The sequence below is a fragment of the Dipodomys merriami genome, unplaced genomic scaffold (assembly GCF_024711535.1).
Source record: "Dipodomys merriami isolate MVZ:Mamm:240054 unplaced genomic scaffold, mDipMer1.0.p SCAF_1, whole genome shotgun sequence".
NCBI lineage: Eukaryota > Metazoa > Chordata > Mammalia > Rodentia > Heteromyidae > Dipodomys > Dipodomys merriami.
The window spans coordinates 27,492,490-27,518,563 of NW_027202270.1; the positions used below are offsets into that span (position 1 = coordinate 27,492,490).

Below are 26,074 nucleotides of genomic sequence, written 5' to 3' on the forward strand. Positions count from 1 at the left end.
AGAAAGCATCTCCTATGTCTATGTTCACAGAATGTCACCCAGACCTAAAAGAGCCATATAGGATCTGTCTGAAAGACACCAAGGGAGACTCCTCCCTTGCTGTAAAACAAGACTCTTTGAACATAAAACTATTTTAGGCCTGTCTTGTCTACAGAAGCCTTCCTATACCTGTTGAGAATGAAGTGCTGGTGAAGGGACATTTCAGATAAAAAAAGGTTTGTTTAATTTATGAAATTAAATAGCAGAAAAGGGTTGTGTCCACTAGAAAAGTTTACAGAAGATAATAGAAGAATGCATTCATGTTCGCCGACTTGTTTGGAAAAGGGATGTCGAAGTACAAAGCATATCTGAGAAATGACTTTCTGTCTGGCTGATGAGCAGTGCACGGAGCGAGAGTCATGGCAGGTTTTCGGGGAGCTCACAGGAAGACACGTGGGGCCCTGTCTGCACCCCCATGCCTTTCTAAGAAGGCCTCTAAATTCAGATCCCTGGCTGGCTGAAGCCTTGGGACCCTTTCCCTGGTCTGGGTGGCACCTGTGCTACCTCTTACAGACCTGTCTGGTGTATTCTTAGAAAGAGATGCAATTTCTGAGAAACATTTTCTTCTATCCTTCGACAAAGCTGCCTGCAGCAGCTGTTTTGCTGAGCTGTAACTGGTGGGGAGGGACTATGTCTGACCTTGGCGACAGGAGAGGCTGTGCACACAAGCACATTTCACAAGGAGTGCCTGCCTTGGGGTCCCTTGGGCAAGAATGGCAGCCAAGACCTTCCCCGGCTCACACATCCACCCTCATCCTTCCTCCTCAGCAACACCTCGCCTTCATCTGGCAGCTGGAGATGGGAACAGGAGAAAGAGGAGGATTGTCACATCACAGCTGCCTATATTGGGACCCTGGCAGGGGTTGGGAGCACTTCTCTCTCTGCCTTTCACGGGAGCATTACATAAAAAGATCACTGTTTAACCCTCTCTGTGATTTCAAGGATACCATGCTGTATAGGAAAAGGGAGCTGAAGGCGAAAGACAGCCTGAGTCCAGGCCAGGGATAGAGGCAATAAGGGTGAAGGTGAGGATGGAGAAAAGAGAGAGACACACCAAAGAATATGTTGGCACCAAGTAAACAACTTAATATGAGGCCTACAGTCAGATGCCAGCCACCCTGGTATTATCCCCACAGGAGTCTCTTAAGACTTAGCTGGGTGCTAGTTGCTCACCCCTGTCATTCTAGCTACTCAGGAGGCTGAGATCTGAGGATTGATGTTCAAAGCCAGATCAAGTATAAAAGTCCATGAGACTCTGATCTCTAAGTAACCAAAAAAAAGCTGGAAGTGGAGCTGTGGCTCAAGTAGTAGAGTACCAACCTTGCGCAAAAAGGCAATTCCCAATACTAGCAGAAAAGAAAAAAAAAAAAGCAAAAATAAAAAGCTGGGTGTTGGTGGCTCATGACTGTAATCCTTGCTACTCAGGAGGCTGAGATCTGAGGATCATGGTTCAAAGCCAGCCTGGGCAGGAAAGTCCGTGAGACTCTTATCGCCAATAAACCACTCACAAAACTGGAAGTGGCGCTGTGGCTCAAGTGGTAGAGTGCTAGCCTTGAGCTGAAGAGCTGAGGGACAGCACCCAGGCCCAGAGTTCAAGCCCCATGACTGACAAAAAAAACAAAAACAAAAACAAAAACAAAAAAAGAGAGATGTATCCTCTATGCTATGAGAAGGCTTTGATGTGCATTTTCTCCTGGTTGTACCTGGATAAAAGTTACAAAGGACAGCAGAAAGGCATCCAGTAGGACTGGGAATGTGGCTTGGTGGGTGGAGTGCTTGCCTACCATGCATGAAACCCTGGGTTTGATTGTTTAGTACCACATAAACAGAAAAGGCTGGAAGTGGCACTGTGGCTCAAGTGGTAGAGTGCTAAGCCTTGAGCAAAAGAAGCTCAAGGTCAGTGCCCAGGCTCTGAATTCAAGTCCCGGAACTGGCAAAAAAACCCAATACAAACAAACAAAAACAAACAAACAAACAAAGGCATCCACACCCTGAGAAGTGGTCTGAGACATAAACCTATGTGTACTCATATCCAGCAATAGAGCTCTCTATCATTCATTAGTGTAAGGCAGCAGTTCACAGTCCTCTGCTCTGTGGACAACCTTTCCTGTGCATTAGGTCTGGGTTTCCATGAGTCTCTGACAGGTAGAGTAGAGTACCAGGCCAGGGGCCTTTGTTCCAGTTATAACTCAAAGCCTGCAGCCTCCAACAAGAAGAAATCTTGTCATTATCCTGAACTGCTAAAGCTAACTATCTGGTCAACAGCTACCAAGCTCTGATTACCGGCTTTATATACTCTTTTTTTATTTTTAAATGTCAGTCATAGGGCTTGAACTCAGGGCCTGGGGCCCTGTCCCTGAATTCTTTTGCTCAAGGCTAGTGCTCTACCACTTAAGCCACAGCACCACTTGTGGTTTTTGAGTGGTTAATTGGAGATAAGAGTCTCACAGGGACTTTTCTACCCAGGCTAGCTTTGAACTGAGGTCCTCAGATCTCAGCCTTCTGAGTAGCAAGGATTACAGGTGTGAGCCAACGCCCAGCTTTATATACTCTTACTGACTTCTTTATTAGTCTTTTTGTTCTTCTATTGAAAAAAGAATATATCAGGAATGAGGAAATAATCCATCATCTTAACTTCAGTACTTTTCTGTTGCCCACCTAAGTTTCTCATGTGTTAAAAGCTCAAGTCCTAGAAAAAGGTACATGATGACACTATGTTTATAGCCAATGCTTGCTTAAAAAAAAAGGAAAAAGAGAAAAGATGCACACCCAGACTATATTGTTTAAAATGTGACTCAGCAACAACGTAGAGATCTTCTTAAGACTCGCATGACAACACACTTCATTCATTCTCTCCTCTTTTTTTCTATATAGTTCCTTCTTTTTCTCCACAGCTACTCTTCAGAACTAACTCACATCCTGGCACACAATTGCAACATGCACACAAAACAGCAAACACAAGACAATTAGGATAAAAAAATGTTGCATACCAAGAAAGAAACAAGGAAGAAGTAGAAACTGAAAGATACTTCAAAATATGAAACATCAAGAATTCTTAATTAAGCCCAGGTTGGAAGATCATTCTTACTGTATTTCCCTAAAGATTAACTGAGTACACATTGATCTTTCCTAATGAATGAGATTATTTCTGTCCCATGGCTAATTTACAATGGAAAAGAAAAACAATACCAATTCAAAAACAAACAAACAAAAACCCACACTAGCAATGTAAATGCTTATTGTGAATGGTATTTTAGCATCAGTCTCCCAGATCTTGCCTGACCAAAACTGATTTCTGTCTGTTTCCCTTTTTGTTAGTTGAAAAGATTGATTTTTATGGCCTGACCATGAGAAGGCTCCTGCTATCCTGACTAGGAGAGGGACAGGTAAGGTGGATCGTGATGTCCTCTTTCCTCTCTCGAATGAGTAAAGACAGCGAGGCATGCTGAGGCCTCATAGCCTGACAGAAGTGACCTCTTGGCCCTGGGTTCATCTGGCTATCAACCTGCAGTTGCACATGAAGTATACCAGTGTTATTAAAATTGCTCCTTCTCACTCCCAAGTTGGCTCTTGACCCCTATGTTCTTTGGTTTCTTCTTTCCAAAGCTGCCTGCTCTCAACAATCCATGCAACTCACCCCTGTTTCTGCCCAATTCCCAAGGCAATCCATTGGGAATTCTTACCTTCAAGACACTAAGCCCTGGGTTTATTTTGGCTAAATATGCACTGGGCTTAGATGAGATTTTATTTATGTATTTTATACAAGTGGACATGACTGGACCGTGCAGCCCTGTGGAAACATATGGCTTTAAGGAAAGCATGTGTGCCTGGTTTGTTTATTCTCTTACAGAAGCAAAGCCCTCAGCCACTGCACTTGTCAGTCACGACCAGACCCCGTGCTTGAACAGAACAGTATCTGCGCAAGTTGCTGATGTGCTCAAATCAGTCTTTCTGGGAGCTTCATCTCAACACCCCAGAGAGGCAGGAGAAACAGCATAAGCTGGTCTACTTCCCTGGGAACAGCATTACCTTGGGTCCTGAAGGTTAGGGCTTGAACTCAACTGTAATCCAAGCTGTTCAGTTTGGACGTCAGCCTTCCTTTGAGCATTTTGGATGCATGTTCACGCAGCTCACTCACACCCAAGGTGCACGATACAGGTGCACAAATACTCTTAGTGTGTTAAAATGTGAATAGGGCATGGTATGAAGTTGAGAGAGGTGAGGAAGGGTAAGAAAGAAGAATGTATATGTGTATATTTGTATGTATATATATCCGTATATATATATATATACACACACAAATATACATATATATATACATAGACACACACACACACACACACATACATACATACACACTATTTAGGCCTGTCATTTTCCTCTTTCTGACACATTCCCCTTTCATCCATTGTCTAAAGGTGACCTGGAATCTGGGAGCACATGTAGAGGCAAGCCAAGAAACCATTTCTTTCCAGCCAAGAGCTAGACAGGTTAATATGAGTAAAGATAGGAGTCTAGACATGGGATATAAAATGGCAGTCCTTGTCTCTGAAATGCTATGTGATATGTGGTTAGGACCAGTCGGTACAAACAGGGTATAGTAGCCCTCAAGTTTTTGGCACCAGGTAGTCCAGAAAATTCCCCATTATTGGGGGAGGCTCGGGGTCTCCAGCATACTTTCACACTCAGGCCAGTTGTGGGGAAGTACTTAGAATGGCTCCTAAGAGTTTAGCATTAGGAGACCATGGAAACTTAGCAGCACTAACGTTGCAAAGAGGACAAAAATGTAAAAGTCACTTTCTGCATTAGAAGAGCACAAATGAGGGCAGGTGCTGGTGGCTCATGTCTGTAATCCTTGCTCCTCAGGAGGCTGAGATCAGAAGATCATGATTCCAAGATAGACCAGGCAGGAAATGATCTCCAATGAACTAGCAAGAAGCTAGAAGTGGAAGTGTGGCTCAAGTGGTAGAGTGCCAGCTTTGAGAGAAACAGCTAAGGGGGTACATCCAGACTCTTGAAAAGCAAAGCACGAGTATAACCATCACCCAAGATTGGAGGCCTTTTTTCCCCCTTTTGGATGAGGTATGTATGCTTCCTAAGTTCTTCTTTCTTTGCACTACTATTTACTTGCTTAGGGGAAAAATTGTCCTTTTCTGGTTTTCTATCCTGAATTTAAAGTGTTCTAACTTCAGTCACCAAATGTGCCTTCATCCTTCTACCAGGTGCCAGTTTCTGAATTCGGCAACTTCCTCCTTACAATTATCCTTCCTGTTTCTTTCCTTAACATTCATTCCTCACAAGGCTGCCTATCACTACATCTCTCTGAGAGTTAATTGAGACCACTGCCTGAGACCCTGGAGCTGGAAAGAAACCATCTTCAGGCTAAAATAAATCATTGCCACCTCATTTCACTTTTAATTTACTGTGGAATTTTTTTTTTGGTTGAGTCTTCTCACAGCCTCTCCTGTCTCACTGCTCCTGCATTTTCAGCCCCATTGCTCCCCGTTGGACAATGCAAGGCTGAAAGGTTTATCTGTAACCTATTTGTCTCTATTATAGGTTCCTAAACTTTAATTAAACAACAGACAGTGAGGATCTCCACATCAGGGGTGTTGTTGGCGCCATCTAGTGGTGGAAAGGTATGGCATCTAGAAGCTTTGATACCATTGGGTATTCTCTGCCCACCTGATTCCCATCCTTTGGGAGAAGGAAAAGCATGCAAAATTCAATTTTGTTTTTACCTTTAAAATCCTCACCTGCAAAAGCTGAGATGGGTTCTGGAAAAAAAATAGAAAAACATAGAATTAGATAAAGGGAAGAAACTACTTCCATTAGATTACTTGATAACACACAATGGAAAGTGTTCTGTATCTCTGTGTGATCTGATTGTGTGTAAATATATTTTCATTTAAGGCCTGGGTTGGTGGAAAGGATTCTAACCATTGCTTTGGAATAAAAAGACCTTCATAGAGTAATGGATCCCCAAAGCACTGTAATCAGTCACTTACCACTGATTACTTTCTCAGAGCCAGGATTACTATTAGATGCCCAGATTCTAAGAGTTGCCTGGGAGACTGGGGCTGTCCCAATTGCTTCTGACATCATCAGGCATACACACACACACACACACACACACACACACACACACACACACACACACACACACACACACACACACACACACACACACACACCAGGGACCAAGAGCCAAGATAAGCACTCAGTGACTGATGGTAGCTACGGGGTTGACTGGAAGCAGATCCTGTTCATTCTCAGGATTTCCCTCTATTTCTAGGGAAATCTATGGCTCTGATGGAAGGGGGCCAGAGTATCCCTGGGGAGATGTCATTGTAGAATAAAGCCCTGGGTGAAATGGGTACATCTCAGGACAGTTATGGTGTCCTTCCGATATTGGTCACGGAGGTACATAGAATGTTTCAACCTACAACTCCAGGATCTTGGCCATTTGAGCTTTAAAGCAAAATGTAACATCTTATTTTATATGCCATAATTTGCCTTGCCATTCATTCATGTAAAATGATTGCCTGGGTAATTGGTTTATCATATAGAGCGTGTGTACTATTTTCACTCAGTACCCAGGCTTCTGTTAAGTCCATCAAACCCAGCATATAATTCTGACTGGCAGGTGCTCTTGTCTTCTGCCATTGTCTTTGCGTACACACACACACACACACACACACACACACACACACACACACACACACACACACACACACACACACACACACACACACACACGCACACACACACACACACACACACACCACACCACACACCTAGAGTTTGATGATGGGGTCTTGGCATTCTGAATGTTCATAGACTTAATGTATGTCTATTTCTGATTGGGAACATGGATTTAAGCCTTCACCTCCTCTCTCAACCCGCTCTTCCTGAACTTAGCTCAAGGTCTACCCACACTGGGGATACTGTGTTTGAAGACAGCCTGTGGCTTTCTCTTTTGTGCCCCAGTCCTAGTGTCTTATTTGAAAGAGCCACAAAGAGGCAGGTAGTCACTCACCCATGCAGTGCTCCAGCGGGACATCAGTGCTTATCCGAATGTCATCAATGGCAATCTCACCCGAACGTCCTTTTCCTATCACTCCCTCAAACACAATCTAGAAGCCGGAAGAATAAGAGTCATGGTTAACTGAGCTTCCTGGTCCAAACAGCACAAACAGTTTCAATTTTCTGGTGTGTGTGTGTGTGTGTGTGTGTGTGTGTGTGTGTGTGTGTGTGTGTGTGTGTGTGTGTGTGTGTGTGTGTGTGTGTGTGTGTGTGTGATTGTACCTGCCACACATCTGTGGACCACATGGCTACAGCTCTTGAGATCTTAATTTAAAAAGAGTTAGTTCAAATCAAATGCATATTTGAAGGAATAAGAAAATATAACAAGGTGATGGATATTGTTGTCCAGTTACTAAGCTGTATTGATTAAAAAGACCACAATCAGGGTGTGTTTAAAGAGGGTAGGGAGATTGACATTTCCCTAGCTATTTGTGAGGTTCCATTCTCATAAATCTTTCAAATGCCCAAATCAGGTATTTTGAAAACTCAGAGGTCATGAGCAGGTGAGGGTAATATGAGAAATTCAGAACATAGGATTGGACGATCTTGTGCAGCCCAGAGACTCCATTATTATAAGTAGGGGAGAAATGACTAGGTCTTCCACCTCAGTCTACTGAACAAACACCTAGTAAGCATTAGGCACAAGAATCGTAAGAAAACCTAGTAAGGCTGCTGCTCAGAGAAACCATCTAGTGTGTGAGACAACATCACAAAAACAGGTTCTTACAAGACATGCATCAAGGTTAATCAATGGAAACCCAGGTGGAGGAAGGGAGGATTTCAGGACACTGCATCTTCCTCACAAGAAAGCAGCTGCAGGCTGCCCACACAAGCCCCTCTGCTCTGTGGTCTTCAATCACTCCTCATGCTCTCCCTCCCCAGGTTCTCTCTGCAAATGAGCCCTTGTCCTCTGCAAGCTGAGCGAGCAGTTGGCTGTCTCACTAGCCATCTGTTGCTCCTCATCTGGGGAGGAGCAGGTTAATGCCTTGGCTGCCTCTCAGTCACCTCGTCCAGTTTGACTATTCCAACCTAAGAGACAGCTACAGCTGCACGTGACCATCTGGGCCTCAGTCTCCTGCTCCGTGGGACAGAGATAATAGAACTCAATTCCTGGAGCTGTTGAGAGAGAAGCCACTTAACACTCTCAGGCTGCTGGCTAGTGTAACTGCATCTGTACCCTTTCCGGGGTTCTTACTTCCCTGGGACAGGTCTCAGAGGGTGTACCCATTTCTTCCTCCATTCTGAGGGGAATCCATAGATCCCCTGCCCCCAGTGTGTGGAGGGTTTGTTTGTATTTATTTCCCTGGCTTCTCTGTCTCTTTGTCAGCCTAACTGATAGCAATCTAAAATAAAATGGAGAGAAGAAACATTTGTTGGAGAAGATTTCAGCAATATAAAAGGCAATAGGAGGAACAAAGAACCAAGTCTGGGTGTAGAGATAGGCACATTCTGAATAACAAATAAGAGTGTCATTTAGTTGCCATGGTGACAGGAGGAACACAATGAAAACAGCAGCGCTTAACCACATCCCCTAATGATGAATGGGCATGGCCCTTTGAAATACTGCAATACAGGATCAGAGTGAGTCCCCTGGATCTCCCCACCCACTCGCCTTCACCACCCCACCTGATACTCCAAGTCGTAGCTTGGCAGGATGATGCGCCCATGCTTCCACTCGCCGTCCTGGTCCTCTCGGATAACCCAGAGGAGCTTGCTCTCCTGGCTGGCTTCCCGCACCACCTGCAGCGCCACCCCATGGCCACCTGTGGCTTGGTACTGGAACTCCATGCACACGGGGCTGCGCGGCAGGTGCACAGGTGGGCTGATGAGCCTCCCATACTGGCCCTCTCGTCGGCCATCACTCTGCAGTCTCAAGAAGTTCTTCTCATCTAGGGGAGACAAACCCAAACACAAGCTTTTGGAAAATGCTTGGGAAAGACACCAGTGTGCAGTTGGGGCCCCTCCAAATTGGGAAATTGGAAAATTGGGAATGGAATTGGCGTTTATTATCTTTTTAAATTTATTCATGTCAGTGTTCTCCAGGCCATGTCCCTTTCTGAAGATAGATCCCTTCAGATCCCTGAGTCAAGTGTATCTTCTTCTGAAGCCCTTTGTGCAGTATCTTAAATCACACTAGTTCATCCTTCTATAGCTCCACATCATTTGCTTTGTAGCTCTTACATATAAAGCACCTGGGAAGGTCAGCCTTACGACTTCGCTGGTTGTACATGGGTTTGCCCTGTCTCCTCAGCCTCTAAGAAACCAGACCCCTGTCTATTCATCCTTGGCTTCTCACAACGGGCTAATACAGTCTAATGAATGAATTACCAGGGAATGGTTTACAGGGAGTGCAGTGGCTGTTGGATTGGCGAGTAAGTGTAGCCAGGTGGTGTATGCTTTGAGCTTCTCTTGTCTTGGTTGGGCAATGGCCAAATGCAAGACATTTAAAACCTTCTGTCTCTGCCAGAGCTGTTGGATGATGCCTGGGCTCCGGTGACTGCGACTCAGGCAGAACAGGAGATCGTGGCCAAACAGGGTGATTCAGGGATCTAATATTCCATTCCCTTCCTTATGCCTGCACTTGGACTTTCTTAAGCAATCAGGCACACACCCCTCCAGTAATAAAGATCCAGTCCTGATTGTTAACAAAGGCTATGTTTAGCAGAAAATCTACAAGTTCTCTGAAACTAAGGGTTCATCAGTCCAAATGCCTCAAGAAGAGGCCTTTTAGCAAAGTGCTTTCAAATCTTTTAGGAACTTGGGTGGAAGATTGAGTTCTGGATATGGTTGGCAGGCTCTGTGTCTTGCAGACACAGAGGTGGATAGAACATCTCCCAACTGCAGCTAGTTGAGCAGCACTTGAGATATGTGTGCAGACAGCAAGGTGCATCTGAGGAGGAATGTCATGGCTTGCTGTGGGCCTTCAAACATAGGGGTATGTTGTGCAAGAAGGCATGGTTCCACTACATACCCAGCATGGAATGTGAGCTTGTCAGATACCTCAAGATTGTGTTAATATGATGCCATGATGGTTTGAGCTATCTATGCACAGAACTTTCTCAACAGTGTCTGTGCACATCCTGAGCTTTTGGGGGGAGCATAAGCTAGGGCTCTTGACGGAGAGATAGAATCAACACCCATCTTCTGGGATTACTGGTTTTCTGTGGTTAATCCTGTTGATGTCATCTTTCTAAGCTTGTGATAAAACTCCCATTTGTGGCCCAGCAAAACAACTCCTCCTTCCTCAATCCCTCAGCCTCTTTGCCCACCTCTCTAGCTCACCTCAGCCCCTTTGTATACTAGGATTATTGCTCGAAACTACCCTCTCTTGGATCAAATTAGATGGGCTTAGGAGACATATGGTTAATTTCAGATTGTGATTTCTGCACCACCTACAGTCACATCTGCCTACACACCCCACAACATTGGAACTCTTTAGGCCTAAGTCAACTCAGACCATGAAAAAGCAGTTGTCTGTCTCCAAAGAGAATTTGTAATGATGGGTGTTGCTGAGGGTGGAGAGACGGATACCATAATCAGGCAATGATCTTCTAAACCTATGCTTCCTCTATCAGATACTATCACTAACCACTACTAATGATAATAATTACAGCTCAGATTTGCATAATACTTTACAGGTTACAAAGCACACTGGCATGCACTATTTCATTTCCTTCTAAGACTTACTAAGCTTGCTCAGAAAAGTTAAAGTGACATGGTCAAAGTAGTCCCCTACCTACTTTGCTGTAATGGTAAAGCCCATTAAAAAAAATCAACCTTTTTTTTCAGTTTTATTTCAGCTGCCTATAGGTGCCTCGCTCCAAAACCTTGCAATCAATCACACTCTGTTTGAGGCAAACTAGATTCCCCATTGGACCTGTTGCTGCCTTTTCTCCTGTTACCCATAATTCCTCACTCCCTCGTTCATATCTCCACCTATCCCATCTCTACTGCCAGTTCTTCTCCTAGCCATTCTGGCATATACAACATCAATCCCATCTTCTCTCATCAACTCTAGCATCAACTGTACCCTTTTAATTTTTACCTCTTTTTAAAACAAAGGACTTGGGGGCACCATGTTCTGTGGCTTACAGCATGGTCTGGCCCTGCAATGTATTTCACGTATATTTTCTTTGTCACTTCAAAGTGCAAGGTACCGGTCTTGTGTCTATAAGGCTTAACATTGCTTTGTCCTCCTTTTCCCAGACAATGCCATGTACATGGCACTACTCAATGTGATTTTCTTCCCATGAATGAATGAATGAATGAATGATGGATAAAGAGTGTGATGAGACTCTACATTAGAAATGAAGACAGAGGGAGAATCAGCTAGCCTTTGCAAACTTCTCAACATTCAAATAATCCCTATCCAATCCCCTCCATTCTCCGGAGCCAACTGCCCCTTTCAAAGGTCACATCAGCTGATGGTAACAAGGTGACCTATGAAGTACCCAGCTGACCAGCATACCAGACAGAAACTACCAAATGTTCCTATACTCTGGGTAACTTCTAAGCCCTTGCCGTTTCCATCTCATCTATAAAAGAAACCAGATTTCAGAGACTTATTATTCAGCCTTCTTCCTTCACAGTTTCACAAATAAGACCCACTTGCTGCTTGAAAATTGCTTGGCAGAAATACTGTCACTTGTGTAAATTTGCATTCATAAACGGCAGGGGAATCACAGTATAATAGTTAGAAGTGGCTAAGTAACATATGCTGGAGGGGGGGAGCAGGTTAACTGGATTTTATCTGGGGGAACTCTATTCACCCATTCTGTCACTAACATATCAGACACACAACTAGGCCAAGGGTTCTGGGGTAGGGTGGAGGGTGTTTAGTGGCCCTCTCCCTCTCCTTTCATTTCTTCTCTTCTCCCTGTACCGCACCACCACAGTAGGACAATAATCACTATGCATGATTTAAAGGGTTGTGGCAAGACCAGGGAGTTAATGCTAGTGGCGTGCTAAGCGCCAGCAGCTGAAGGATCATAATTCAGTGCTGACATCTGAGCTAATCCACTAGTTTGCAGAATCTCCAGACAAGCAGGCCTCTGGATTTCACTTAGTTAAATCATTTGTGCCCCACTTGTCTGTTAAGTGCTATGAGCTCCAGGGAAGAAAGATGATATGTAAATTTAAGGAATTAGCAGTCGACATCCGTCACAGGGACACTGAGCTGCAAAATGTCCCTGCCTGTCACTGAAAGAGGTCTGATTGGAACCAGGGACATCATGAAAGAATGACTTAGGCCAGAAAAAGTGCAAGGAAAGTGGGGGGGGGGACCAGGAGGAAGAGAACGAACAGACTGCTCATCTACATGACCAGTGTGGAGCTGGAGGCTCCATTTACCCTATCTTTTGTAATCTTCCCATGCAATAGTTTTATTTATTTATTTTTTTTTTTAGGAAAAAAGGAAACTAGAGCTCAGAGAACTGAGGTCACCTGTTCAACACCACTGCTTGAGAGGGATGGAAATAGGACTTGAACTTTGATGGGACTCTGGAAACTTACCTGGTATGGAATCATAGCCTAGGGCTTCCTAACTTTGTAAAGCCATTAACTTTCCATCTGTAAAATGGATATAACAACAGTATGACTGAATAGGGCATGGGGAGGAGTGGGTAAAATGAACTACGTAAAGTCGTTTTGCCCAGGAACGGCGACAGTGAAAACTCAAGAAAATGTATTGTTGTCACTCTACACACTGCCTCCCACGCTCGCCTTTGTTTTATTGGGAGAGAAAAATATAGACAGACTAACAATAACCTTGGAACTCTCATCCAAGACTCAAAGTATGGTTTGGCCTGAGGATGGTAACACAGTGTTCTCTGGAATAAGGCAGTTCCCCACAGCTACCCTAATGCCAGAAAACAACTTCGTGCATCCTGCATGGCTCACCATGTGTTTTGTGTCAATGTACAAAAGATGACATGGTCCTCCATCAAGAGTGGGGCTTCAAGCTGGGCACCACTGTCTCATACCTGTAATCTTAGCTACTCAAGAGGGTGAGATGTGAAGATCAAGGTTCAAAGCCAGCCCAGACAGAAAAGTCCATAAGACTCTTAAATTAATTGGCAGAAAGCCAGAAGAGGAAGTGTGGCTCAAACGGTCAAGGGCAGTCTTGAGGAAAAAGCCAAGTAAAAGCCCAAAGCTCTGAGTTGAAGCTGAGTACTGGCAGGAAAGAAAGAAAAAAGAGAGAGTGAGAAAGAGTGAGAGAGAAAGAAAGAGAAAGTGAGAAAGAAAGTAAAAAGGAGAAGGAAAGTAAAAGAAAAAAGAAAGAAAAAAAGAAAGAAAGAGAGAAAGGAAGAGAGAAAAAGACAGAGAAACAGAGAGAGAGAAAGAACGAAAGAGAGAGAGAAAGAGAGAGACAGGAGAGAAAAAGACAGAGGCAGAAAGAAAAAAGAAAGAGAAAGAGAGAGAGAAAGTAAAAAAGGAGAAAGTAAAAGGAAGGAAGAAAGAAAGAGATTGAGAGAAAGAAAGAAAGAGAGAAAAAGAAAGATGAAGGAAGGAAGGAAGGAAGGAAAGAAGGAAGGAAGGAAGGAAAGAAGGAAGGGTCATCTGGGACAGGGAAACCCGGCTTACCCCCACCCCCCAAAGAAGCATGCCAAAACATCTCCAAGAACATTATCCAACTTTCCATCCTTCACTTTAAGTTCTCTAGAGAAGGAGCCTCCACAGGCTACATCAGCAATGAGTTGTGTAGGTCACAACCCGAACTGTCAAGAACTTCTTCAATCCAGGTTTAAGCCGTCCTGCTGTCATTTGGACACATTTCTTCTTTCTCTCCCTGATGGAATGTGGCCAGTTTCCATCTGCTAACTTAGAAACATTTTCACTCATAAAGAATTGAGACATCTAGTCTGCGCTTTCCCAGGAAACAAAGCCTCCTCGTTCCTTTAAATGTCCCCTTTCCAAGGTTTTGGCTACAGGGCTGGATCTCCATTGACCCCTCTTTGAGTATCTATGACACTCGTACATAGATACTGAGATTAAACACATGTTGCAAGTGCAGTTTGTCCTGGAATATCCCAACTTATGGCACATCGCTGCCAAATAGCAAAGAAACTCTGAGCATACCGTGGTTGTTGATTATCTGACAGTGAAAAGGGTTAGCATGTCATGCGGGAGGCAGGGACTACTTTATTGATTTCCTTGGACTTTAGAGGAAAAGCACTTTGGATTGTCAACTGACTAAAAGCCAACCCTGCCTGCTAGGAGCCACCTTCTTGTTCTTGTAGCCGATGGCTGTGAGGTCAGCAATGGATAGTTTCCAATGAAAAGACAATGGAAAGGAAATACATCGAGCTGCTGGAATAAAATGAAGAAATAATGTTCCTGAGATATAATCCCTCCTGGACCTGACATATTTGGGAGGCATTTTGCTTCGGTCCTTGACTCAAAACATCTGTTGTTGCCAACAACGCACAGAAAACAACCACACAGGAAGGAACAACAGGGGTTCAAGAGGGCAGAGAGGAAGCGCAGAGGACAGCGTGGCTTGGGCCGTTCAACCCGCTGCTGTCTCTACAGAGGGCCTCTTGATATTTCACCTGGCGATTTATGGTCCCATCTGGCTTCAGCGGCTTAAGGGTCCAATGAGCACGTGAGTGCTGTTGGGCCCAATTGAATTGCAACGGATTCAATTGTGTCTACACCTCACCAAACCCTGAAATAAATCACCAGCTTCATCCTTTTGGCTATCACAAAGCCAAACACACCATCTGTCCAACAAATATATCTCCTGGCTAGCATGTTGCCCTCCTACTAGAACAACCATCTGAAAGAATATTTAGGACAGCAGGAGATGTAGTCTCTTAGTATAGGTCATACTTAAACCATGAGTCAGCCCCTCAACTGGCCTCCAAGGTCAGTCTGCCTGTGCTAAGATCCTCAAATTAACAACCAGTGAAGGAAAACATGGGTTTGGGATGAATTCAGCAGGATGTTTTCAAGGTTTACAATAGAACATTCTGCAGACACAATAAGGGTTTCAAGCCTGGTCTTTGAATGGGTCTATCTAGAGCTGGTGTTTGGTATGTCAGCTTTCATAAACAAGTTCTGCCATGGAGACAGTCTTGTTGGCATTGGTTCTCTCTGCTGTCAATCCACACTCTGCTGGGGAACACAGCCAATCAGACTTCTAGAGAAACAGGCAACAGCTTCTTTATACTGTTGTCTTTACTACAAAGCCAGAGATACTTTCCTCCCTCCCTTCAATAAGGGTCTCCACTCTATCCCTTCCTAGTTGACATTATTCCTTCAACATTGGCATTTTTTTTTAGCCAAGCTGTTCTTGGTCTCTCGTTATCTATCATGGTCGACCTCCTGAGATGTTTCTACCCTTACATTTTCAGTGGTGGTATCCCAGCCAAACCACAGTAACATCTCTCTAAAGGTAATTCAATCTAATGTCAATTCAGCTTCTACACTGTTCCTACTTGATCTTCTGAGCTTAAGAGTTTTGTTAGTTTTTTTAAATATAGTTTACTATTAGCTCATGGTCAAAAATCAAGCCAAATCATAAGTAAGTTCATTGATCAGTTATTTTCTTGGACTTTGCCGTTAACATCCACCAACCATTGACATTTAATCTGCTTCTATGCATAGCCATAGAGAACCACAGCTCTGACCTTCCACTCTAATGTCCTTTATCTTTGACCCAATCTGCATCAAAACAGCCCCACTGAGGAGTTCAAAAGTCTACAACTTAAATTTGAAGGAATAGCTGACATTTGTTAAATCTGAATGGTAAGGTTCTTGACTTACTCCGCCTGAATTAATTTTTAAACCCAGGGTGAAAGAACCATTCTATTAATTCTTTATATAAATGGAGTAAAGGTCCTTTCATGGTAGTATTCTACCCCAAGTGGCTTTGCTTGTTTTCCTTATATCACTTCTATGATCTGATAGTATTGACATGAAGTAACACTGTGATCAAACTTGATAAGGTTAACCAAAGGGCTGATATACATATTTAGGAACACCATATACCTGAGGATTATCAAACTGACCTGGCATAGTACTATTTAACTCTAGGTATGCCTCGTTCTTAACAATAATGACATTGATGACAGCAATAATCACTATTATTATTATTGTTTTTGTATTACTTAGTGTTTTTTCAAGGTGTTCTTTAAAAAAATTTTTTTTGTGCTGGTCCCAGGGCTTGAACTCAGGGCCTGTGTGCTATCCCTGAGATTTTGTGCTCAAGGCTAGTGCCAAAGCTCTGCTTCTAGCTGTTGGTAGTTAATTGGAGATAAGAGTCTCATGGACTTTCCAGTCAGGGCTGGCTTCGAATTGTGATCCTCAGATCTCAGTCTCCTGAGTAGCTAAGATTACAAGTGTGAGTGACTGGTATTCTTTTTGACTGACTAGAAATATATCTAACACCAGTGTATTACCTACTTATGATAGTTACTTTATGATAGTTGCTTAGTGAGGTAGAATGATACATAAGGCTAACAATACTAATACTTCTGCAAGGGTTCATCGCCTAATTACTGAATCTTGGTTTACATCAAGCCAAGGAATGAATGTATCAGTAAGGGACTCAAGGTTGCTTTCATGTTAATGTACAAATACCCTATAGTGGTACTATCCAATTCTGTGCTATGAGACATATTCTCTGTCTTCAATGACCAATACAATGTGACTACTGCATCCATAAAACGTGGATGGTGCAACAACAGAACTGAAGCATTAGCTGTATTAATTTTAATTAATGAAAATTAAATTTTAAGTAGCTGCATGTGTCTTGGACTCTGATATGAAACACTGCAGCGCTGGATGCCTGGGCCAACCCAATCATCTTGTTCCTTAAAGATGTGACTCTGATTTTCCTCAAAACCATTTATGATCAAAGCAGCTGAGCTAGTAGGTAGGAAATATGCCAGCTCTACTAAGGGCAACACTTTTTTTTGTCATTGTAGCTACAGGAAAAAGTCTCGGAGAACAGGGGCAGGCTGCTCTGTCACCACCAGGGGTCAGTGGATTTGGATCCCATTCCCCGGGGGGTTGGTATGAACACACTCAGGCAGCTCAGCCACAAGCAAATGGCTAAAAAAAGAAATTCCAAGTGACTTGAAAGACTATCTTGAAAAACAAAAACAGTGGAATAAAAACCAGTGGGTGTCTTGTCAGCCTCAAGCAACTATTACCCTAGCCAAAAGAACAGAACTAATTGCTGACTTAAAAGGAGAAGGAAAAGCGGGTGGGAAGGAGGGGGAAAGAAAACATGGGAAAACAGCTAAATCAGAAAATATCTAAGGAATGTTAGTAGTTTCCATAGACACTTCTCATCGAATGGCCTGTGCATGAGATTTCAACATGGCTATTTCCTCTCTTCTTTCTACCCTTCCTTTCATCCCTCATTCCCTTTCCCTAGATGGAGACATCTCCTCTCTGAAATTTAATTACTTCTGTTTACCTATCCAATAAAGGGATAAAGCCCTTGGCACACTCCTCTCCAAGAGGAGAATGGTCTCCTTTTTGTGGCTTAGCAAAGTATGGGTGACACGGTGGCTTTCAGGTTTGACTCCATGGCGCCAGCCACTCTGAACCCATTAGCATTTGCCCTGCCCCTAACCATGCACAGCTGTGTCCTTTCTCCCAACTGCTCCCCTCAGGGCCCCCGTTCTTTTTTTCTTTTCTTTTTCTTTTCTTTCTTTCTTTTTTTTTTTTTTTAAGAAGAAAGGACCACCCTGGACAAAAAAAAAAAAGAAAGAAAAAAGTGTTCTCTCTCCTGTTAACAGGCTGCTTTTGAGTTTTATAAGCAGAAAGGAAATGGAAAATAGAGAAAATCAGTTTGGAAATCATCAGAGGCGGGGAGAGGGAAGAGCTCTGAGAACAATATTATGATTTGGTGTCCCAGAGGCAGGTTACAAGTGCCACTTTTCCAAACTTCAGGGACTCCTCTGGAAGAAGAAAATAATTGTTTTCCTTCTCAATATCTTAAGGGCGGAAGGACATTACATCTAGCAGTTCCTTATGGCCTTAATTTTCTCTGTCCCGATCCATTCAGCCAAAGGTTGGAATTGTGCCTGCTTTGTGGAGCCAGCTCTGAGAAGCCCGCCCAAACCACAAATGAATCAACTAGAATGAGGACAAAGACTAGAATTCCCAACCAGTAGCAAGGGTCAACAAATGGGGCATTCAGGTGAGGGCTGTGATTGGACCAGGATGGGGTGGAAGGAGGGAAAAGACAACAGGAGAACAGGCCAGGGCCAAAGAGAGGTGACTGAAGCTCATCCAGAAGGACTACTTTCAAAGTAGTGGCCTTGCAGTCTGGGCAGGGCTGACCTCAGACATTCTTAGAGAAAATCTGCTTAGAAGAGTGTAAGGGAGAGGGCCAGAACTATCTGAAAATGGACACTAAAAAAGATCTGACGCTTTGGAGACCATGTGTGCAATAGCCCATGGTTCAGAATGGCTGTGCCAAGCCACACACACCTCAAAAGATTACATGGACAATAGCCATGCACAGAGATCGCAGACGCCTTCCTCCACAGACATGCGGTATATGTATATACAGACACTAACTACACCCCACTAACCTGCCCAAAGTCGGATAAAGGATGGGGGTTGGGGAAAACTACCAATTAATTGGGAAGGAAGTCTCAAAGGAGAGGAAATGAAATGAAAAAATCCAGGCTGGGTTATAAAAATAAGTATTTTTTCCAATGTGCAAGAGGCTCATTATATTAATTAAACATTATTGCAGTGAGTGAGAAGGGGAGGCGATTAAGGCTGGGACTGGGGTAAGTGTTTTCTCCTATGCCTGAGGCAGTGGCAGTCCTCAGATACTAATCTCTCCTAGTGGCCTCTCAAATGATGAAGAGATAAACACTTGAAATGCGAAAGTGTTTTTCTTCAGAGCAGACACTGTGACCCTTTGGGAGAGCCAAGTGTGGGCTATGGCAGGAGGCCATGGCAGGAGGTGGACTACAAGTGTTCTCCTAGTGCCAGCCCCATCGACATCCCCTGGGAACAGGGGACACCACTGGCCTCTTGGGGTGATCTACAGTGGAGTAGCTCTGAGGAAGTCAATAGAGATGACCCCACCACATTAATATTTTAGCCCTTCTCCATGGTATGCTGACAACATTTGGTCTATTAAATTCCCACAATTAACCCCTTTCCCCTCAAATGTTTATGGGGGGTATCTAAGGTCCAGGCTGAAGGTACAGGAAAATGGAAAGCTAAGGAATGGCATGTTGGACCAATGCATACCTGCTTTGTGAGCGCTGCTTGTTACAGTTTCTGGAATTTTGCAAGCTTGTTAAATATAACCATTACTAAAAGTTAAATTATGGGAAAGGTAACAAATACTCCCAATCCCAACACAAGCAAATTCTTTTAATACATTTCACTAGTATCTTTGCTGTAGAGGTTATTTAGATCTGTTGTATCTATACAATGGAAAAACTTGTTTCTCTCAACTCTACCTCCAATCATGTGTTTGGTGGCTCAACCTGAAATGTGGCAAGTGTTTACACTACTGAAAGTGGCATATGTTATAAAGCATGTTTGGGGTTTTTTTTCTTCCCCAGTCCTTGGAAATATTCCGTTACACATTTACCAGAAGGCTACTGTTAAAGCATGTGACAGTGGAGATGGTAAACAATTCTTGTTTCTATGTTTAGAAGGTCTAAAGGCCAACCATCTCTATAAGCAGGGCTGGACTGTCTTCAGAGATCTGGTTCTCTGAAAACCAAAGGGTAGACATAACAATAATTTAAGGACTGGCAGAAAGATTCTTTGAGACCAAGTGCCAGACAACTCTGCTAGGCACAGCATGGGTATCATGCCCAAGGGCATGACAACATTTCAATCACTTGATTTGATTGGCTCCAGGAACCAATCAGAAGTGTGTGTCAGAGTCAAGACCAATTGTTTTCTCAATGAGCCAATTTAGGAATAATCCTCCAAGACTGTGGCAGACAGGGACAAGGGGACTCTGATGGACTCCTCCCATCTTCTAGGACCTCAAATTGCTTCTTCTTTGTTTTATCTTCTCTCTCTCTCTCTCTCTCTCTCTCTCTCTCTCTCTCTCTCTCTCTCTCTCTCACACACACACACACACACACACACTTCTCTCTTTCTCTCTCTCTTTCCTTCCTTTCTTCCTTTTCTTTCCCTCCCTCCCTCCCTCCCTCTCTCCCTCCCTCCCACCTTCCCTCCCTCCCTCCTTCCCTTCTCTTTCTTTCTTTCTTTCTTTCTTTTCTTTCTTTCTTTCTTTCTTTCTTTCTTTCTTTCTTTCTTTCTTTCTTTCTTTCTTTCTTTCTTTCTTTCTTTCTTTCTTTCTCTTTCTTTTTCCTCTCTTCCTCTCTCCCTCCCCCCACCCTTCCCTCCTAGATCCCAGGCTATGCTGTAATCACAGGAGGGGGCTGGAAACCACCAACCAGCTAGAATGTGGTGGTTTGTGGGCCCAGACCAAAGAATTTCTCTGCAGTGGAAGGTGACAAAGCTTCCAAAGCATTTGCAGCTGAAAACTGAGGAGCAGTCTAGCTTTTCATCTGACATCACCCCCTCAGCGGGCTTACCTGGGTATGTCCGGTCATTGGGGCTGGTGCTGCTGGTCCAGGTGCTCCTGAGCCACTTGGCATGATCATACATCCAGCCACAGGGCTCCTCAGGGAAATCAAAGTTGCAATTGAATCCTGAAGGGAGCTGCAAATCCTTGTCTAAAAGGAGGAGAAAGAAAGAGAAAAATAACCCGAAAGAAAGGCAAATGCAATGGGTCTACAGAATAGCAACAGTGGTGCTATTTAAATGGCTGGCAAGGCCTGAGTGGAGAGTGCAAAAAGAAGTGGCTGCCTTGCTTATTCATTTAACTCATCTTGGCGATTGCTGGCTTTTGGGTCAGGCCTTGGTCTCATCCTTCCCAGGCGTGAGAGCCAAGTCTGCCAGTGGTTTCCATAGTAAGCAATTATAAATGAGGCCACCAAATGGCTTCAGGCTCTAATCAGCTTCTTCTGTCTACCTCAGAGAGCCGACAAATGTGAAAATTGCTGTTCCCTAAATGCCAGAGAAGAATATCTCCCCAGTGCCTCAGTGGAAGGCTGGCTCCCAAAAAGGGATCATCTCATCTCCTGCCAGCCTGGCTCTCAGAAGTGATGGAGTAGCCCATTAGCATGAGGAGAGGCTGAAATGCCTGGGAGGTGCTGGCCAGTGAAATAAAAGTGACCTCAACCATGAGGCCAGCTTGTTTACTCCTCTTTTCATCTCTTGGTGCTACACTTCTTATTTCAGAAGACATAGATAGAGTGGCAACTCTGGTTGGGCCATTTGACATGCTAGTAAAAGGAAGAGGCAAGACTAGAAGGCTACCAAGCCAAGTGCTCACCAGGATGAAAAGCATATTTACATTGTGTTGAGAGTCCCTGAAGGCCAGGATCTCAGGGGAAGCAGAGAATGTTTTCCCCACAGAACCCAAACAAGTGACCATACAATGGTTCCTAATTATCTGCTTTAGAAGGTTACCTGCCTGAGTCCAAAGACTGATCTAAGAGTTTCTTTGGGGTTCTCCATCCAGATCCAAAAATTTAGTATGAGCCAGTGCCGAATACGTGATTAAGTGGAGGTGATGTGTTGGTGGGAAGGAAGGAAATAGGAACTCAAATTTGGATATCTGCCTGCTGTGGCTTCAACGGAAAGCGCTGGCGAATGCCGGTAGCAGGGAGGAAGTGGGGTCTTTGGCCTTCTCACTTCCCTTCCCAGGTTCCCAGAGAGGAATTTCCGAAAGGAAGGCTCAGAATGCAGGTGAGGACGTCTAAAGGGAACAGCAGACTGGTAGAAACAAATTGCTCACTGTGGACAGGAAGGGAGGGTTAGGCTGGTGTCTAGGTAGACAGGACACTGCTGACCTTAGCAGCAGGAGACAGATTGCCAGCAGACCCTGTTTGTCTCCTCCTTCCCAAGGGAGAATATTTAATGTTTGCCCACTCTTGGCCAACATCAGCTTGAGTGGAGCAGAAACACATGGAATCTATTATAGAAGCATCAACCTGTGGCTTGGAAAAGTCAGCCCTTAGCCCTAGCTATCCCCTTCTCTCCACAATTTCTGAATGTCTATTTTTCCATTTGAAAATATAGAGTAATTCAATATACCATAATTCATCTCTAATGTTTACATGCATACTGTATCTCAGGAACCCAAGTCCACACAAAAAAAGATCTTTTACAAAATAAAAGGGGGTGGGGGGAAGGGAAGGAGGGCCTATCAAAGAAACCTCAAATCAAACAAACCACTAGAAATGGTTAAATTGTATTAAAAATAAACTCCTGAAATCTCACAGCAGAACCCTTAAATTTTCCTTTGGATTGCTGTTTAGATAGAACCCCTCCTTCTCTGTCCCTCACCCCAGCAAGTTAACTCTGTGAATTTAATACTGTATATATTAACTTCCTATGTGTTCCATTCTAGGCTCTCAAACTGTCTTAAACATGACCTAGAAGATTCTCCACATCTATTTTTCTTTATGAAACAAATACAAGTTCATGAAAATGTCAGGATTCTGTGTTCAACTAACCCTGACCAACAGTGTTCCCCACCCACACACTATACAAACGCACATTCCCCAAAGCATATGCATTAAATTATCATGTTGCCGCCACACAACTTCAGCATTTATTTCTGGCTTTCCTCCCATTCTTCCTGGTAGCCATTTTTGGGAGCCATCCACTGCACCCATGCAGTTCCATACACACTTCAGATGGCTTCCTGTGCAGGTTTGACAGATCACACTAAATCCCTACATTTTCAAGTCCCTTCCCCAATCTTCCCTCCTTTTGTTTAACGAACAGTTAATAGTACTCAGTAATGAACAGTTAATAATAATCAGTAGTTTACTGTAAATGGAGGCTGTCAAACTTAAAATTCCATCCAAAAATGCCAGGTGTTCCAGAATTTGTGACTTATCAGGAACGGTCTAATAGTTAGTTGGTGGCCTAAATGATATGATTTAAAATGTGACTTACTTTTGGGCTCTGCCAATAACTGTTTTTAATCTAACTTGGATGTTGCTTAGAAGATAAAATGAGGACTACAGATTTTCCAAGTGAAGAAATGATCCAAAAATGAGGATCTCCTATGTTTTGAAGAGCTGGTGGAGAGTGCCTCTTTCTATTTCTGCCTGTGTCCTCAACTTGCTCTCAGTCATAGAAGATGTAATACATTGTCTTGAAGAATCATTTCTTTCACATTATTTTTTTTTGTCGGTTGTGGGGCTTGAACTCTGGGTTTGGGCGCTGTCCCTCAGCTCTTCAGCTCAAGGCTAGTGCTCTACCACTTGAGTCACAGCACCACTGCTGGTTTTTTCTGCTTATGTGGTGCTGGGGAATCGAACCCAGGGCTTCATGCATGTGAGGCAAGCACTCTACCACTGAGCCATCGTCCCAGCCCCTTCTTTCACATTCTTAAATCAGGGATGCTGAGGGCTCCCACTCTAAGACTTCATCTCACCAAATGACCAGTAGGTTTGCACTTGGGGGCTATACTGGTTGTTACAATATCTGAATGCTTCTAAATTGGTGGTAAAATAGCCACTGCCCCAACCTATGAATATTTTTACCTCTCTGATGCCTTCTCTGAAATTCCCCTAGACCGGGGGACCCCAAATCCCTGACCAGCCCTGGCTGTGGCTGGTCCACAACCATATCATCTCAGATACAATACAACAGCCACCCCAATCCTTACCATCTTCAAAGCTGCAGTTCTCTCCACACTCTGTGGCTTCCTCATCGATGGGATATGGGGTGGTGGTCTCTTCACTCTTTACTGTGGGCCCAAGTGTCTCTACTGTGGGCTTGGAGTCTATAAAAGGGAAACAAGAAGAAAGAATGCTGCAGCAGCCTGGCCACAACCCAGCAAGGGGAACATGCCCTAAATGAATTTTCCTCTCCCATGGTGGTCTTGTGAAAAGGAAAACAAAGATGCACACATGTGCCCAAGCCCTGAAGTCACCTCTACTTATTGAACATCAGCCAAGTTGAATGAGAACCTTGTAGGGCTGCAGAAGCAGCTATGATGGAGACATGGACACAAGCTCATGCTCTAGAGTTCACCACAGAGGCCCCCAGGGCAGCATAAAAGCACTAGAGGTAATAATGGAGGTGAGCAATGCAGGGTTGAACCACATCCAGCTTTTCTGCTTAAGACAGGAGTGAAAGTAATGCATACATACACACAAACACACACACACACACACATACATGGACACACACAAGGCTATGAAAACTAGTCTGAAAAATCTTCATGTTGAATGGATGAAGTGAATCCCCATTAGGTGTAAAAATGCACCTGTTTGCCCCTCCTCCCTTCATGCCTAGGGCAGACCTTCCTGCTCACTCCCATTTCATGCAGATATAGATTGTCTCTTTATGCCCTTACATCTCTTTACTCCCAAGGGAACTTTTTGGAAACTGTGCTAACCCTACAAAACAGTCTGACCTCAGGGCCTACCTACAGTAGGGGTAAGTGAAATCTAACTGTGGGAAGGGAGACCCCCAGCCATTTGTGAACATGTCTGCTCCAAATGGCATGGAGGGGAATACGGATTGAAAGGGACTCAGACCTGGTGAAAGTAATTTCAGGTCATGGTGCGGCAAATTCATTCAGGTGCTTGCTGTATCCAGACAGTGGCTGGCAGTGAGGGAAGCAGACAGGGGTGGGGTGGGGGGTTTGACACCAAGGGAGCTGGGAAGGAAGCAAGCAAGGCATGGTGGACAAGGTGGCAGCAGGGACTGTGCATGCCTGGCTGAAGGGAGGTACCATGACTGGCTCCAGCAGACTGACGCCTGGAGAGGAGGTGGCCCAGTCTGGCTAGCTCTTCTAAAATGCAACCCTCACCGAAGCAGACACAAAAATCCCTGTGTAAATCTCCAGGCACATAGATGTTGGCAGCTTATCCCAGATGTGATAATAAGGAATGAGCCATAAAACCTGGTGAGGCCAAACCTGGCTGCAGGCCATCAGTTTTGATGGGGGTGGGGGCTGTGGGGGGGCTCTCTAGGTGATTCACTCATCCATTCATTTGCTTATGTCTTTGCTCATGCCAGTCAGTCATCCAGTAACCTTCAAAGAATGAATGGGGCTATGAGTCAAGGGCTGGGTGGGGTGGGAAGGGTTCTGGAAACCGGTGTTCTCTAGGTGTGTGGGGTGGTATCTGCATCCCAGAGCTGCTCTCCAGCAAGATGCCCCAAAGAAGTCAGTACATTGTTTTTCCCATTTCTATACACCCTCCTTGCTGCTATTGTATGTGATTAGGCGCCTTTGTCAGCCACTCTTCAGGATACCATTTAATAAAGCCAGGAGCTGAAGGAAATTGCTAAATACACTGAATGGGTTTTTCACGGTCGACTTCCTACCTTTCTGCTATTAAATACTACACACATAACCTTTCATAGTTCTCTTTACCACATATGCCTCCCGTTCAATGTAAATAGCAAATAACCTCAATGCGTCCTAGTTTGTAAGTTCAAATTTGTCACTGTGTCATAAGTATCTCCAACTCAATTGTAAAGCAAACTACAGGCAGCAAAGCAAGAAGTAATCATCTGAAACACAAACAAACTAACTTACTGGCAAAATGGCCCTGTCAAATTATTTAGCTGCAGCAGCTCAACTCAGCCCTTTAGTTTTCTGCTGACTTTTTTTTTGAAGGAAGAATGAAAAAGTGAACTCAGGGTGAGTCACAGAAATAGATGGAAATTCAAAAAGGAAAAAAAAGTCACAGTCTCTGAAAGTTTTGAGGTACATCAGCTAGTTGGTCAGTGAAAATAAAGTTAAATCCAGGGACACTCAGGGCCGGCCGGGTGGCAGAGGGCAGTGTGTGTAGTTACACACTGAAAGTGAAAACAGCACTGGTCTCTGTGTCCACTGTTTGTACTGGACACTCCAAGGTAACTGCCCATCAAACAGCAGCCTTCCCACAAAATTCAAACCAGATGT

General features: G+C 44.0%; 1 protein-coding gene across 2 annotated transcripts in view; it reads right to left on the reverse strand.

Annotated features, from left to right (window-relative positions):
- The window catches only part of Nrp2 (neuropilin 2), a 128,331-nt gene that overhangs the window by 32,341 nt on the left and 69,916 nt on the right, over window positions 1–26,074 (reverse strand). For both annotated transcript variants that reach the window (XM_070018717.1, XM_070018727.1), the window contains exons 11-15: window positions 23,822–23,938; window positions 20,667–20,807; window positions 8,752–9,014; window positions 7,079–7,175; window positions 5,796–5,816 (exon numbers count right to left, since the gene is read on the reverse strand). In XM_070018717.1, coding sequence (XP_069874818.1) covers window positions 5,796–5,816; window positions 7,079–7,175; window positions 8,752–9,014; window positions 20,667–20,807; window positions 23,822–23,938 — 639 coding nt within the window. The remainder of the gene's footprint in view (window positions 1–5,795; window positions 5,817–7,078; window positions 7,176–8,751; window positions 9,015–20,666; window positions 20,808–23,821; window positions 23,939–26,074) is intronic.